Source organism: Apium graveolens, chromosome 11, assembly GCF_009905375.1.
Source record: "Apium graveolens cultivar Ventura chromosome 11, ASM990537v1, whole genome shotgun sequence".
NCBI lineage: Eukaryota > Viridiplantae > Streptophyta > Magnoliopsida > Apiales > Apiaceae > Apium > Apium graveolens.
In genome coordinates, this window is record NC_133657.1 from 189,156,631 (window position 1) to 189,172,292 (window position 15,662).

General features: G+C 33.5%; 3 protein-coding genes across 3 annotated transcripts; all 3 read left to right on the forward strand.

Annotated features, from left to right (window-relative positions):
* The first annotated feature begins 1,342 nt into the window (after window positions 1–1,342).
* On the forward strand, window positions 1,343–2,734 carry LOC141696289 (serine/threonine-protein phosphatase 7 long form homolog). The gene is made up of 3 exons (XM_074500448.1): window positions 1,343–1,645; window positions 1,763–2,043; window positions 2,560–2,734. Exons 1-3 carry the CDS (start codon window positions 1,343–1,345, stop codon window positions 2,732–2,734), a joined length of 759 nt encoding a protein of 252 aa, XP_074356549.1.
* A 2,818-nt stretch (window positions 2,735–5,552) lies between these two features.
* On the forward strand, window positions 5,553–7,169 carry LOC141696290 (CENP-B homolog protein 2-like). The gene has a single exon (XM_074500449.1). The coding sequence runs from the start codon at window positions 5,553–5,555 to the stop codon at window positions 7,167–7,169; it is 1,617 nt and encodes a 538-aa protein (XP_074356550.1).
* Window positions 7,170–7,713: 544 nt separating this feature from the next.
* LOC141697878 (DNA (cytosine-5)-methyltransferase 1) lies at window positions 7,714–14,989 on the forward strand. The gene is made up of 21 exons (XM_074502435.1): window positions 7,714–8,071; window positions 8,451–8,485; window positions 9,118–9,208; window positions 9,545–9,652; window positions 9,730–9,849; window positions 9,938–10,037; window positions 10,122–10,300; window positions 10,409–10,474; window positions 10,569–10,817; window positions 11,483–11,541; window positions 11,654–11,720; window positions 12,253–12,582; window positions 12,689–12,757; window positions 13,352–13,438; window positions 13,533–13,620; window positions 13,742–13,836; window positions 13,940–14,044; window positions 14,127–14,170; window positions 14,248–14,317; window positions 14,403–14,506; window positions 14,619–14,989. The coding sequence occupies exons 1-21, from the start codon at window positions 7,760–7,762 to the stop codon at window positions 14,788–14,790; spliced, it is 2,550 nt and encodes an 849-aa protein (XP_074358536.1). The 5' UTR covers window positions 7,714–7,759; the 3' UTR covers window positions 14,791–14,989.
* The last annotated feature ends 673 nt before the right edge of the window (window positions 14,990–15,662 follow it).

The window sequence follows — 15,662 nt, forward strand, 5'->3', positions numbered from 1 at the left end:
GTTGACAAGAAATATGAAGGTAAAACCATGCAGGGTATGCTACTTGGAATACTTTCATATATCTTCATATTATAGCACCAACTGGCATCACAATGCCCCAACCGATGGCATTTAGCACCCCGTAAATCTAAAAATATGCAATAAATGATTAAAAAATCATTATATAATTGAGTACCATAAGAATGTAAATTATGTCTATTTCTTTTCGACGATGTTATGTCATATGGTGTATTTGTCAGATGGTGTACCATAAGAATGAAAATAATGTATTTCCCTTGTACATGGGAGCTGTAAACCAGTATCAATATATTTGTTACTCTGTGTACATCTGCTTTCTCTTTTGCTTGCTTGTTTATTTTTTACTGCTAGTTAAGCTCCTCGAGGGCCCTCACATTTTATTAACGGGGTAATTGTTGTGTAATTCAATTTACATATCTTCATATTATAGCACCAACTGGCATCACAATGCCCCAACCGATGACATTCCGCACCCCGTAAATCTAAAAATATGTAATAAATGATTAAAAAATTATTGTATAATTGAGTACCATTAGAATGCAAATAATGTCTATTTCTTTTCGACGATGTTATGTTAGATGGTGTATTTGTCAGATGGTGTACCATAAGAATGAAAATAATGTATTTCCCTTGTACATGGGAGCTGTAAACCAGTATCAATATATTTGTTACTCTGTGTACATCTGCTTTCTCCTTTGCTTGCTTGTTTGTTTTTTACTGCTAGTTAAGCTTCTCGAGGGCCCTCGCATTTTATTAACGGGGTAATTGTTGTGTAATTCAATTCTGCTCAACTGCATTTTATCGGATTTATATTTAGATTTTATAACTAATTTCTAAGAATTGAGGACTACTTTATCTGATTTTATAAAGCTTAAGTGTATTGTGTAGTTTTGTGCAAGATAGGCCTACCGTGACTTTGCCATTAATCTATGTCGCTGATTTTTCATGTTTGTTGCTTTGCTTTACACTTTAATTGCATTAGACTGATTTACTATTTGGCATATCTTATTATTGGATTATAATAGAACTTTTAATGACAGCCTTAGTGTAGTTTATAACTGAGACAATTTTTTATCTATTTGTACTTCTATATGCTTGATCGTGTTTTATTGGGTCATGTTTTATTGAAATGATTGTTTATTTTGTAACTTGTAATTCTATATGTTTGCAGGACGTGCATCCAGGCCCTGTTAACCATAACCTTCTTCATCTTCAGCATACACGTATATCTTTAGATATTTGGAGGTTAGGTGGTGGTGATATGTTGAAGTGTCGCTGAAAAAACCCTAATAATCAAGATAATCTTCAACCGCTAGATCTTCGTATGGTCCTTTTACTTCAGTCTAATGATTTTTATGGTGTAGCTCGGGTGGCATCTTTACAACTGGATTGGAGTCTCATATCAGCTATTGTTGAGAAATGGTGGCCAGAGACTCATACCTTTCACTTGCCTGTGGGAGAGGTCACTATTACTCTACGGGATGTAGGTGTTCTTTTTGGGCTTCCTGTTGATGGTGATGTTGTTATTTCTGATGTCACCCCTGGCCCTGATATGAGTTGGGCTTCTTATGTTGGTGAGATTTTTGGTAGCACTCCTGTTCCGAAGAAAGACATGAATGGATTAAGGGTTCGATAGACTTTTAATTTTTCATGTACTCCACATTTTTCACAGGATGCATCAGCAGATGATATTCGGTCTCAGGTGTTGTGTTATCTTGTTCATCTGTTTGGCGGTGTACTTTAGACTGATCATTCGAGAGGTCTCTTCCATCCCATATTTCTACATTTTTTTCGTGACCTAGACAAATGCGGAGATTATGCTTGGGGTGCTGCAATGCTTGCATATTTGTATAGGGAGTTATACAAGATAATGAAAAAGGAGGTTGATGAGGTTGTTGGTTGTCTGATATTGTTGCAATTATGGGCATGGGAGAGATTGCCCACTCTTGCTCCCATTCACACCACTGTTCCTTTATTTGATGCTCGTTTCTGGGAGGGTCAGCCTACGGCTCCACGTGAACTCATGTACTTAGCAATTTTTAAGTGTTTAACAAAACTTGATACGATACAGAAATGGTTAGGATTTAGGATTCGTGGTTTAGGGCATTTAGGCCCGAAACCATGGATCATAAACCCTGACATCATTTATGTTTTAGGGTCGTTAGGCCCTAAAACCTAGGAGCCGTATTTCATTTTTAATTTAATATTTTTTAATATTTTAGGGTTCATTAATCCCCAAATTGGGTTTTAGAAGCGTTTAAAAGAACTTGATATTGACACGGAAATGGTTATGGTTTGGGATTCGTGATTTAGGACCCCTAAACCATGAAGCCTAAACCCTAATGTCATATAGGGTTTAAGGACCCTAAACCCTAGGAACCGGACTTCATTTTCATGTAAGATTTTAATTTAACACTTTTTAATATTTTAGGGTTCATTAATCCCTAAATTGGGTTTTAAAAGCGTTTAAAAGAACTTGATATTGATACATACTTTAATTTAAATTTGAAAATTTATTTATTTATTTTAATGTGATTCTAGGTGGCTTTATGGTCATTCCCACACTACTACGGGTGGCCACACCCTCCCTGTTATTCAGACGCTATTGGATGGGTTTGGACCATCTCAGTTTATATGGCAGCCTTACCCTCTCAATGTCATTGTTGATCTTCCTACTTATTGCTTGATTGGTGAGCCTATTTGGCGCTACTGCTAATTTTTTCATGAACGGTCTTCGGTTAGACCTGAATGCGATGGATTTTCAAGCACCCAAGGGAAAAAATGAGTTGTTTTAGTGATTTGTTTAGTAATAATGTTGGCTAAAAAAATGTATTGAATTGAGAGATTTGTATTGATCATTTTAATGTATTTGTGTGTTTTGTTGTTAATTTAATTATATGTTTTAATTACGGTAATTAGAAAAATTTTATAGTGTTTTTTTGTATTTTAGCAAAAAATTTAAAAAATCCAGTAGTTAGGAAAAAGAATAGAAGCTTCTGATAATCAAATGACAAAACGAAACTTCATCCAACGTTAAAAATAAAACGTAGTTTCGTCTCGCGTTTTAGTGAAAAAGACAGCAAAACAGGTTTTTATCTAGCGTTTTTGTTGAACCAAACGTTTTTTAATCATGCGTTTTACCTGTTTTTTTATTATCCAGTATTTTAACGGATATTCGTGTGCCGTTTCTTTTAATTAGAAAACAATCTAAACATTTTTTTATTCAACGTTTTACCTTTTTATTATTTTAAAAATTAGTAAAACGGTCTATCATGTACCGTTTTAAGTTTTTTTTTGAATTCTAATTAAAAAAAGATAAGCAGACATAAATAAATAAAATTTAAACAAAATGAATTACCATCCTCCGTTTAATTTAAAACGGTTCTTAATATACCGTTTTACTTTTTACTTTATTTTAATAAAGTCATGCACTTAACGATTTATTATGTACCGTTTTACCCATTTTTATTTTTAAGAAACAAAAAAACGTTTTACGATCCTCCGTTTTAGGTCCAGGTTAACGGAGCACAAATTCACGTTTTAGCTTAAAAAAATATAGGTAAACGGTACGCGAACTTCCGTTATGAAATGACATATTGGGCCATTTTTCCATAAGTATTTTGGACCATTTTTAACTCCAAAATGACTTTTAGGACGACCACCCTTATTTTGTTAGTCCCTAATAAGCTACTACTCCTATCCATAATTAAAAATAATTACAAACATTTTCAAATAAATTATATGGCAAAATTACAAAAGAATGGAAATTTATAAAAATTATCTTAATCCAAATTACTTGTCAATTTTGAATTTTACACTTATTTTAAAATACATTACATTAATGACATATTTTTGTTGTCTCAATACATCCTAAGATCCATCTCCAATGAGTAAAACCCTTAGCTAAAAATGTCTCAAAGATACCATAAATAAATATTATAGATATTATGTAAAAATTAATTTACTCAAATGATACATTTATGTTAGCTAAAATTTTAGCCAACTCCCTGTATTGACAATATTTGTTGAATATGTATAGACCCGTAGTTAAATTACACATAATATATTTATCATATAGAAATTACATATTCTATTTATAATAACTTAAAATGATAAAATATACTATTTTTAAAAGGGTCCTAGTTCCCCTGAAATAGTGTGCCGGTTAAGTTTTATCTAAGATACCGCTACAGGGACATCGGATCTATATTTCTTATTTCAAGGGTCCATATCTAAGTTTTTTTTAGCCTTCCGTCGATATTTTCCGCAGACGGGTTTTTCTCTTTTTTGCGGATATTTTTGACGGAAAGAAGAAAACCCGATCCGCAGAAAATATACGGGGAAGGGTAAAAAAATTTTTTTAGACTTGAGTCCTTAAAATAATGATCCAAGGGTTATATATTGCTTATATAACACCCGATTGTCAGGAAAATTTTACATAATTACTATTTTATATCATTTTAGCCAACCACTTTAGTCAAACACGTTACAGATAGAGCGGACAATCGGGTCGTGTCGTGTACTTTCGTGTCGTGTAATTTCGTGTTTCGTGTACGTAAACATGAAACCCATATCCGACCCGAAATGATTTCGTGTACCCATATGTGAAACTCATATCCGATTCGAATCGTGTCGTGTACTTTCCGTGTACTTTTCGTGTATATTAAATAAAAAATTAATATAATATATATACATAAAATATACAAAAAATATATATTTTAATATATAATTTAATGAAATATGGAGAGTGTATATATAAATATATATATTTTACATAGTATTCTATAAAAACTTGTAAATATTTATATTATATATATATATTATATACATAAATATATGCATGTGTTATATATATTAATTTATAAATATATTTATCTGGTGTAATTCCGTGTACTTTCGTGTACCTAAATTGAAACCCATATCCGACACTAAATCTATCGTGTAATTTCGTATTCGTGTATATTCGTGTTTCGTGTACCAAATATTAAAATTTATATCCGTATTTTTCGTGTCGTGTACCAAATTGCCCGCTCTAGTTACACATGCTCTAAATAATGTAAAAATATCAAAGTGTGCAGATAGATTTTTATGCATGTTTTACAAGGACAGGAGAGAAATTACAGTTAAACCTCTTTAAAGTAATACCCTTGGGACCGGGAAAAAATATTACTTTACCGAATTTATTACTTTATCGATATAATAATATTTTATTACTTTATCGATAAAGTAATATTTTATTATTTTACCGAATTTTTATGTTTACGTGGTACCGTATAATATATAATGTACGTATAAAAACTAGAATTAATCACATGCAATGTATTTGATCTAAAATTACTTTTATTATGATTACTTATATCCAAAAACTAGATGCATGCATATTAAAATTGCACCAGATCAGTACATAAAGGTAACATGTGTTGTGTACGTTGTATTGAAACTCAACCATCTAATATTTATTGTAATTCTTAAATAAAAATACATGAAGAGACACCATAATATTAATGATAAGACTTTGTGATTAACTATATAAAATGATAGAATGGTACACTACAGACACATACAATATCAACTTTGTTTTACAGTCACCAATGTCTTCGCATCATCTAAAAGGAGTGAAAAAATCAGCAATCACAGATAAGATAAGGAGTGCTATTTGTGAATATAAAAAGGAGAATCCAGGTGTAAGCCAAAAAGATTTACAAGCATGGGTACATCAAAAATATGACTTAGATATCAGTCAATCAACTATATCAAACACACTCAAGAGAGCCTCAGAATACTTGTCCGACGAGAGGAAACAAAGTGATGTCAAAAAACACAAATCAGCAAAATATCCAGAGTTAGAGAAAGTTTTGTTTGAGTGGTTTCTTCAAAGGCAAGATAAAGTTAATATGTCTGGAGAAATCATTCAAGAAAAAGGAAAGGAGCTAATGAAGAAAATGTATGGGGAAAGTAATTCCGATTTTAGCTTTTCCAGTGGATGGTTAGAACGTTTCAAGGCAAGATATGGAATCAAATCTTATCGGCGTTTTGGTGAAAGTGGTTCAGTGATGATGGAGAACATTGAAAATGCATTGCCAGGCATCCGATCAAAATTGGATCAATTTCAGTTGAAAGATATTTATAACATGGATGAAACGGGATTATTCTATCGACTTGAAGCTGACCATTCACTAGCTACCAAACAGCTAGAGGGCCGCAAAAAAGATAAAGAGAGAATCACTGTAGTTGTGTGTTGCAACGGTGATGGGTCTGACAAAGTTCCACTTTGGATCATTGGTAAGTACGCCAATCCTAGGTGCTTTAAAAATGTGAATATAAACAATCTTAATTGTGTGTATCGTTTTAACAAGAAGGCTTGGATGACTGGCTTGCTTTTTCAAGAATTTGTTACTTGGTTTGATAGTAAAATGAATGGCAGGAAGGTACTTTTGATTGTTGACAATTGTCCTGCTCATCCAAAAATAGTTGAAGGCTTGAGAAATACAGAGTTGTTCTTTCTACCTCCTAACACAACATCAAAGATTCAACCATGCGATGCTGGAATTATTCGAGCATTTAAAGTTCACTATCGGCGTCGTCTATATTCTAGCATGTTGCAAAGTCTTGAAGTTAATGCAACAAATCCTGAAAAAGTTAATATCTTGAATGCTATTAGTTTTGCTAACATGGCTTGGAATATTGATGTGAAAACAACCACAATTGCAAATTGTTTTCGGCATTGCAAGATTCGTTCAGAAGAAAATGATGAACAAGAACTTGGAGAAATAAATGAAGGTGTCGAAGGATTAAATGAAGTTATCTCTAATTTACGATATAGGAATGTGATGGATGTCGAGCATCTCTTAAACTATCCAAACGAGAATGATGCGGTTATGGAATCACCTACGGATGAAGAAATCATTGAGTCGGTAATGAGCACTGATGAAGGGACTGATCCTGAACCCGACGATAGCAATGTCATCCCAAGCGTGTCATCAAATGAAGCATTTCAAGCACTCACCACTTTGAACAATTACTTGTTACAACACGAGCAAAACATACCAGGAGTTATTTTTGCTTTACATAAAGTCAAGGACGAGATTAATTTTGGCTTTGGTGGAAAGAAGAAACAAGCTACAATAGATTCATATTTTAATAAGAATTAAATTTTGTAATCATATACATTATACAGTATATATATATATATAATTATGGAATTATTACTTTACATATTACTTGGGCCCTTAATGACTTTCGAATTTTTTATTATCTTATGCTTTTAGCGAGAATATTACTTTACAACATTGGCCCAAGTTGGGACCGATGAAAATTATTACTTAAGCGAGGTTATTACTTTATCGGATATTACTTAATCGAGGTTTAACTGTATAGCAATAAATAAATAAAAACAATATATATGGAAATGAAAATGAAAAAGGATAATGGGCAACGTTCATAATCCACAACGGACGCGAACTCAAAATTTAAAATACCGCCTCTTTGCTCGCCCAAATTTTCGGTATTCCCGCTCATCACTTCCCCCCTCTCTCTCCCCCACTACACACACACTACCCTAGTTCTTATAAAATCCACTTCTTCCTCGCCTCTCTCTCCCTCGTCTCTCTCGCCTCTCTCTCTCTCTCTCTCTCTCTCTCTCTCTCTCTCTCTCTCTCTCTCTCTCTCTCTCTCTCTCTCTCTCTCTCTCTCTCTCTCTCTCTCTCTCTCTCTCTCTCTCTCTCTCTCTCTCTCTCTCTCCATGGCTCGTAAGCGAAAAGCACCAAAATCACCATCTACCGGCGAAGCTTCATCACAAAAGGCAACTAGATCTTCGAAGAGATCGAAAGAGAAAGCAATCGTTGAAGAAGAGAACTTTGTGTTGGAATACAGCGACGCCGAGGACGAAAATCTCGCTGCAGAGATTGTCCAAGAGCTAGTAGAACCGCCTGTAGAAGCGCGCGTTGCTCGAGTAGCTAAGCGCTCGGTGACTGAAGAAGAAAGTGTGTTTATCGGAGAGCCTATCAATGTCGAAGAAGCCAAGAGTCGATGGCCTCATCGTTATCTCTCCGAGGTCTAATTGCTTCTCTTTATCGATTTTTAATTACAGTAGAATTTTACAAATTAATGATTTTATGACTGATTTTTTTTATTAATTTATCGAGATTTATTAGTACATTGTTCGGACTTGAAGTATACATTCATAGAGGTTATTAATTTATCGAGAATCTAAAGGAATGTGAACTGATGATTGTTTTTATTGTATGTTAAAGAATTTAATGGGCCGAACTTTAATTAATTTGTTGAGATGATTAGTACATTGTTTGGACTCGAAGTAAAATTCATAGAGGTTATTAATTTTTCAAGGTTCTAGTGAAATGTGAATTGATGATTGTTTTTTATTAAGTTATGAATTGAATGCTAATACGATGCTATGTTTTTGATGTGAATAGATTAAAGGAGGTGCAGAGGCTGAGGCATTGGAGAGGTATTATTTTTTTGTCTATAAATGTATTGGAAGTTAATTGTAGTTGTGCTAAATTGGGAATTTTTATTCGATTGTTTGAGTAATAATGACCAGTACACATTTAGGTCGAGCTTGGTAATGTGCAATTGCTTAGTACTGTAATTGAATTTGCGAGTTGTTAAACATTTGTACAATAGGTCTGTTTTCTGCACATGTTTGGACTACAGTTCACTTGTTCATAATGTATTACTGAAATTGCATTTTGTGTATAAAATTGTGATGAACATGGCACCTGTGAAGAAATTTATAATGAACTCTTTACTTCCATGTTTCTTTTTTGCTCTTAAAGTCATTAATTGGATATTTTCCTTTGCAGTCTAGCACTTTGAATATTTTGTAGACTCTTTAGCATTATGGTCCTGGTGTCCTTCAAAAGTTTGGTTATAATTCTGTGTGCTATTATTCTTTTTCATGTTTCTACCTAAAACTGTCTTTACTATTTTCATACATTTCCTCAGTTGTTATCATCCAACTTACTATACAAGTATTAGATGAATTTATACTGTATTCTGATCTAAAGACCGTAGTTTCAGTTCTTGAACATAGCTTCACTTGGCAAGAGACTAAACATGTCCAATTCATTTTTGAAACAGTGAAGTCAAAAAATGTCAAGCTCGTAGGCATTTTACACAAGCAAGGGTTGATGGGCGTTTATTTGATCTTGGAGATGATGCTCATGTCATGGTAAAAATCCTGTTTTATGTTGCTTATGTATCATACTACATGAAGACTCTTGGAATCATTGAAAAAGAGTTCTAGTACAATTGTCAAGTATTTTTTATAAGCTATTTGGAAAAAAGTAATTAGTATATAAGTCAAGGTAGGCAATCTAATTTGTGTAAAAATAAGTCGAAGAAAGAGCTCCATTTTTTTGAAATAATTTTTATGAACTAGAGGGTAGTATAGATTGATAAAAAAGGAGTTATATCAGATGTAATTGTCTTGGAATGCAGGGTCTAACTTTAGAGTCTGTGTTAAGTGGAGCTAATTTATTTGTTTGTGTTTGGTTATCTATCTCAGGCAGATGAAGGCGAAGATAATTATATATGTAGGATTGTCGAAATGTTTGAGGGTGTCAATGGTGAACCCTGTATTACTGCTCAGTGGTTTTACAGGGCAAAAGATACAGTAAGCTATTTAAGAAAGTATTACTACTTTGTATAAGGCTGTGCAAATGTTTGATAATTTTTATCCTTTCATTTCAGGTCATAAAAAACTGCTCAGACCTTATTGAAAATAAACGTGTATTTCTGTCCAACATTCAGGATGACAATCATTTGGACTGTCTAGTTTCTAAGATTAAAATTGTTCATCTGCCCTTGAATGTAAGACTAGTACTCTTTGGGTGATAAATTATTTTCTAATGTCTATATGTTTTAAATCTAAACCTCAGTTTTATAATTATTGTTTCAGGCTGACATGGATACTAAGTTGGCTACCATTGCTACATGTGACTACTTTTACGACATGCTGTACTTTGTCCCCTTTTCCACCTTTTTGAAGCCACAACAAGGTAGGCAACAATACTATTTTTCAAACTATGCCTCTTGAAGATTCTTCTACAGCCTTGTGTCTAACCTTGGGTTTTTGTTTGTAGATGACATTGATGATGGAAATAAGTCGGTTTCTACCATCTCAAGTGAGATTGATGCTCGTCAGGATGAAGGGAACAAGAGGCCAAAGGAGATGCGGTTATTGGACCTATTCTCCGGATGTGGTGCCATGTCCACAGGACTTTGTCTAGGTGCTAATTTGGCAGGTGTTAAACTTGTTACGGTGAGTTATTATTGAAGCTAGTAAGCTGTCATGAATGTGGAAATTAGTGTTGTCTGTTTAAAGATAATTAATGTATTTGGTTACTAATCAATTATGATTTTATTATAGAGATGGGCAGTAGACCTAAATGAATTTGCATGCCAAAGTCTAAAATATAACCATCCAGAGACAGAGGTATAATATATTATTTTTAATTAATGTTCTTCAAGTTTATGTATGTTCATCAATGTTTGATGCATGTTTGGCTAACTATTTTGGATCTCACCAGGTTAGAAATGAGAAAGTTGAAGAATTTTTAGCTCTTCTGAAGGAGTGGGAGAGACTTTGTACTAAGTTTTCGTTAACTGGAGATAAGAAATGTCAGCAACAAGGTTCATCAGAGAATGAAAGCAGTCATGAAGACGAAGAAGATGAAGAAGTACAAGTGGACAATGAGGAAGTTTTTGAAGTAGATAAGATCTTGTCTTTATGTTATGGTCTCCCTGCAGGGCAGAAGGAAGCTGGACTATATTTTAAGGTACTAGATATTTTTTTAATTGCTTCCATTATGAGTTGGTAAGTTCATTATCTCTTAATTTATTGAATGAAAATCCGCATAGAGTGCCACTCTTAGATTCCTACAGCATCTAGGATTGCATATTGCCAGTAATTCTGTGTCATGCTTGAACTAAACTTGACTGACTTGGCACTTTTAAAACCCTTCCAATTATTGTTGCTCTATGAGCAATCTGAGTTGTATAGAGATTTGGATGATTTCAATTTGCACTTGAGCGTATATGAGCTCAAAATCAATAAAATATTAAAATAATGTTGTAATGTAGTTGGTGATATTGGGTTGAGCTTCTCTTAGTTCGTAAGTCAGGGAATGGGTAGCCTAAGCTAACAACTAAATTAGAAAATATATATGTGGGTATGTGCTAAAGTGCCGTAGTCTGTTATTTTACCTTCTTTTTTGTTCTGGCCTGTCATATTCGTTAAAAACCTAATATACACGGAGTTGGTGAATTATGTTTAGTTTGTCTTGGATACATGTGCAAATACAATGTTTAAGGTTAGAGATGCTAACTTATTGGATATGTAATTACTAATTACATACAAACTTATTTAATTATGTTTAAGATTAGAGATGCTGCCCTTTGAAATTGTACAACATACTAACTTACTGGATATGTAATTATTTAGATCCGCTGGAAGGGCTATGGTGAAGATGAAGACACTTGGGAGCCAGAAGATGGATTAAGGTATAATATTACAGCTCTGCGTTCTCTTGTTTTGCATATATATATATATATATATATATATATATATATATTCCTCTTATGTTGTTGACTAAAGTATATTTTCACCTACCAGTGGTGCTGAGGATAAGTTGAAGGAGTTTGTCACTAATGGATTTAATTCAAAGATTCTACCTCTGCCTGTAAGTTCATAGTTTACAAACTGGACTCCTTTATATTTTGAACTATATCTCACTTATCCAGTGTTGTAGCTATCTTAAATATAAGGCATGAGGAACACCAATTCATGTCGAGGGAGACCAACCTTGCTATTATTAGATGTATGGATAATTAATTGAAGAAATGTTGACTAGTCCTTGTCTTCACACACCTTATATTTTTCTGTAGTGCCTAAGCGTGTTTATTACTTTACTGTCTTTGTCTTTTATTTGTAGATTTGGCAACAGAGGTACAAAGTACATTAATGCAATAAATTGCATCTAATGTAGATGGTTAAACATTCACTTAATATTATTAGGCATAAAGTATTGATATGAAGAACCTGATTCTATTGGTTATATGTGACAGTATGACATAGTCATGAATTCAAGTAGTCTTTGTACTAGTTCATTGTGCCTCCCTGTATTTAATGAAAATATGTCTCGGTTTCTTGGTATATTTTTTCTCAATAATCATGTTTAGATCTAAGTAATTAACATTATGACAACTGAACAGGGTGATGCTGATATCATATGCGGGGGTCCTCCTTGTCAGGGAATTAGTGGCTTCAACCGGTTTAGAAACTCTGAAAATCCTTTAAAAGATCCAAAGAATGAGCAACTTCTCTTTTATATGAGTATCATTGAGTTCTTGAGGCCAAAATTTGTATTGATGGAGAATGTGGTAGATATACTCAGATTTTCTAAAGGTTTTCTGGGAAGATATGCGTTAGGCCGCCTCGTGGGTATGAACTACCAGGCACGCCTGGGTATGATGGTTGCAGGAGCCTATGGCCTCCCTCAATTTCGCATGCGTGTATTTTTGTGGGGTGCACATCATTCAATGGTAATATATACTATATATTGTTCAGGATATTTGTTCATTTATTCACTTGCCGTGATTACATTGTACAATGTATACTTACCAACATTGTGACTTATATTTTATGCAGAAGTTGCCTCCATTCCCATTACCCACTCACAATGTTGTTGTGAGAGGACATGCGCCTGTAGAGTTTGAGGTTCGTTTCTACTTTTGTATACTCTTGTACAATATAAGGCTGCCTATATTTGGTTTTAACTAAATCTTATCAAACAAAAATATAACTGAGGGAACTTTATTAAAAAAATCTTTGACCAATTTTCTAATGTCATTTCTGTTTATGCGTGTTGTTTAACCTTGTTGTTGCTCTTGCTCCTGTTTGTTAAGGGTGTAAACTCACAATTTAGTAAAAGGTGATACTGAGTGCAAATTGTTAAACATAATTAACACATGTTTCTTATTGAAGTGTAAGGGCTGATATTGTGCAAGGGTTCCTTTCATTGTTTTATTTTCTTCGAAGATTTGCACTTTTAATGGCCTGTCCTCTATGATTATTGTTATAATCAGTGCAATTTATAATACATCTATGCTCACAAGTAATCAAGATTTTGAATAGAATTGTATTCTTTTTTAGTGTTATTTCCCTTTGAAGTTCTATTAGCTTTTATTCCCTATTGGTTGATTCTTGGTTCCTTTCACAAGCCTAAACCTTAAAATCACTAGTTCTCACTCCACCCTCATTTTTTTTAACTTGATTGTTTTTTGATGAGATTCTTTTAATTTATTATTGCAGTCGAATGCTGTTACCTACGATGAAGGTAGTGCTCCTAAATTAGAGAACAAGTTGTATCTGGGGGATGCCATTTCTGACCTTCCAGCAGTATGTTTTGTGCCTTGAGAGTGACGACTTTAAATTTTAAATATGGCAGGTTTGTTGTTTATATATTTTCATTCCATTTCCATGTATTTTGTAGGTGGCAAATGATGAAGATCGTGATGAAATGCCATATGGCACTGATCCCAAAACCGAGTTCCAGAAGTTCATTAGACTAGGGAAAGAAGGTAATTCAAGTATCAAGTCATGAATAAGACTTGGTGTTTCATCCTGAAATATATATAGTTTGCAATTTAAGCTTTTCTTTTATCATCTATTCAATTGGCTAATTGCATGCTGTGATACTAGGCGCTGCACAGTCAAACTGCCTTCTTTATGATCATCGTCCACTTAAATTAAACATTGAAGATTATCAACGTGTTTGTCATGTACCAGTTAAAAAGGTTTGAACAATGCTTTACTAATAACAATGTTTATTTTGTGAGTAGTTTAAAATTGTTAATTTATCCAATATGCATGCTAATAACTTTTCCATGTAAAACACAGGGTGCCAATTTTAGGGATTTTAGAGGCGTGAGAGTTAGATCTGATAATAAAGTGGAGTGGGATCCAGACATTGAACGTGTTTATTTAAGTTCCGGAAAGCCTTTGGTATGTTTTGTTCATTATTACTTGCAAAAATTCTTATTTCAAATCTTTTTAATTTGACTAAATTATGGTTTAAAATTTCAAGGTTCCTGACTATGCAATGTCATTTGTGAGAGGAACTTCTTCAAAGTAAGGAATCTTTATTTTTTATCTTCTTGTCATCAGGGAAAGTTGGTTGTGTAATGGTTTCATGTATTATATTTTAGGCCATTTGGAAGATTATGGTGGGATGAGACTGTGCCTACTGTAGTTACAAGGGCTGAACCTCACAATCAGGTAGTGTTTATGTGTGTTAAATGTGATAAGATTATTCTCTATTCATGTATGTTAGGCGTGGCTGACTCTACAATTTTTTTGTTAGATTATTATTCATCCAGCGCAACACAGAGTGCTCACAATTCGCGAGAATGCTAGGCTTCAAGGATTTCCTGATTATTACAAACTCTTTGGTCCTATCAAGGAAAGGTACGTAATTTAAAAGGTTTTGTTACTTATATATCATTATAAATAGCAAATAGTTTTCATTTCTCAAACCTGACAAAAATCATTTCTAAATATCTTATATTTGTAAAATCAGGTACATTCAAGTGGGCAATGCTGTTGCAGTTCCTGTTGCAAGAGCCCTTGGATATTCATTGGGATTGTCTGTCAAAGGTGGTGTCTCTCTGCCTCAAGAACCAACATTCACTTTGCCGACGAAATTCCCTAACATTGAGGACGTTCAATCTCATGCAACTGATAAAGTCTAAAAGGACAATTTTATCATGTTAGTTAGTTATTCATGTCTTGTTATTGTTATGGAACTTTCATCAAACAGTAGACAAAAATACAACTTGATCTGAATGTTTGGTATGCAAATTTAATCATTTTGGAACAAAAGTGATCGTCTTTTACTCTGGTAAGTGGAAGGAAAAGAATGTAATTTAATTATCCAGTTATCTTTAGAAATTTTCAAGTGCTTATAATTTGATAGACAAATGCCATGATAGATCCTGTTTGTTGATAAGAGTAAATTATTACATATTAAGTACTTGTTTGGTTTGCAAATATGAAGTTATTGACTATGGAATTTTAATTTTTTATGGAAATTTACAATTAGTACAAAACATAAAATTTAGTTTTGTCGTCACATGGGTAGTCAGTACTCACAATGGCAATTGCAAGTTACTAAGAGGGATGTTGGAGAGCAACTTGCTGTGTTAGATGGAAATTCAAAATTCATAGCATGTTTAATTTCCTGTATTTTGTTAAAAACCAAAGAAGGATGTCGACTAAGACTTCCTAGGTAACTGAAGTTCCAGGGTATGGGGGTACGTGATGGTGTAGTAGATGTTCTAATGTTAGCCGCAGGTTGTCCTCTGAATGCTGTTTTGCTAGTCCAAGCCGTAGCTGAGACAGTCTTCTTTGATATCAAATATGCATCGGATATTTGTCTAGGATTGTTAGTAAGTATAATATGACTGTCTATACCTTATTCAGTTGTTCCACACAATATCTTATATGAGAACTATACTCAAGTTAATGTAGCTATAAAACTTCAATTCTGTTATAGTTTTCTAAATGGAAACTGTAATAAAAATAGGTCATCAATTGCCAAGACTGCCCGCCTTTGAACAGACCA

What these genes read in the sequence shown, in the direction of transcription:
- LOC141696289 (XM_074500448.1), top strand. Translation starts at nt 1,343, where the DNA reads ATGGTCCTTTTACTTCAGTCTAATGATTTTTATGGTGTAGCTCGGGTG. An exon ending in AAGACATGAATGGATTAAGG is followed by an intron (nt 1,646 to 1,762) that starts GTTCGATAGACT and finishes GGTGTACTTTAG; the next exon opens with ACTGATCATTCGAGAGGTCT. An exon ending in ACGGCTCCACGTGAACTCAT is followed by an intron (nt 2,044 to 2,559) that starts GTACTTAGCAAT and finishes ATGTGATTCTAG; the next exon opens with GTGGCTTTATGGTCATTCCC.
- LOC141696290 (XM_074500449.1), top strand. Translation starts at nt 5,553, where the DNA reads ATGATAGAATGGTACACTACAGACACATACAATATCAACTTTGTTTTA.
- LOC141697878 (XM_074502435.1), top strand. Translation starts at nt 7,760, where the DNA reads ATGGCTCGTAAGCGAAAAGCACCAAAATCACCATCTACCGGCGAAGCT. An exon ending in CATTAGACTAGGGAAAGAAG is followed by an intron (nt 13,621 to 13,741) that starts GTAATTCAAGTA and finishes CTGTGATACTAG; the next exon opens with GCGCTGCACAGTCAAACTGC. An exon ending in GTCATGTACCAGTTAAAAAG is followed by an intron (nt 13,837 to 13,939) that starts GTTTGAACAATG and finishes TGTAAAACACAG; the next exon opens with GGTGCCAATTTTAGGGATTT.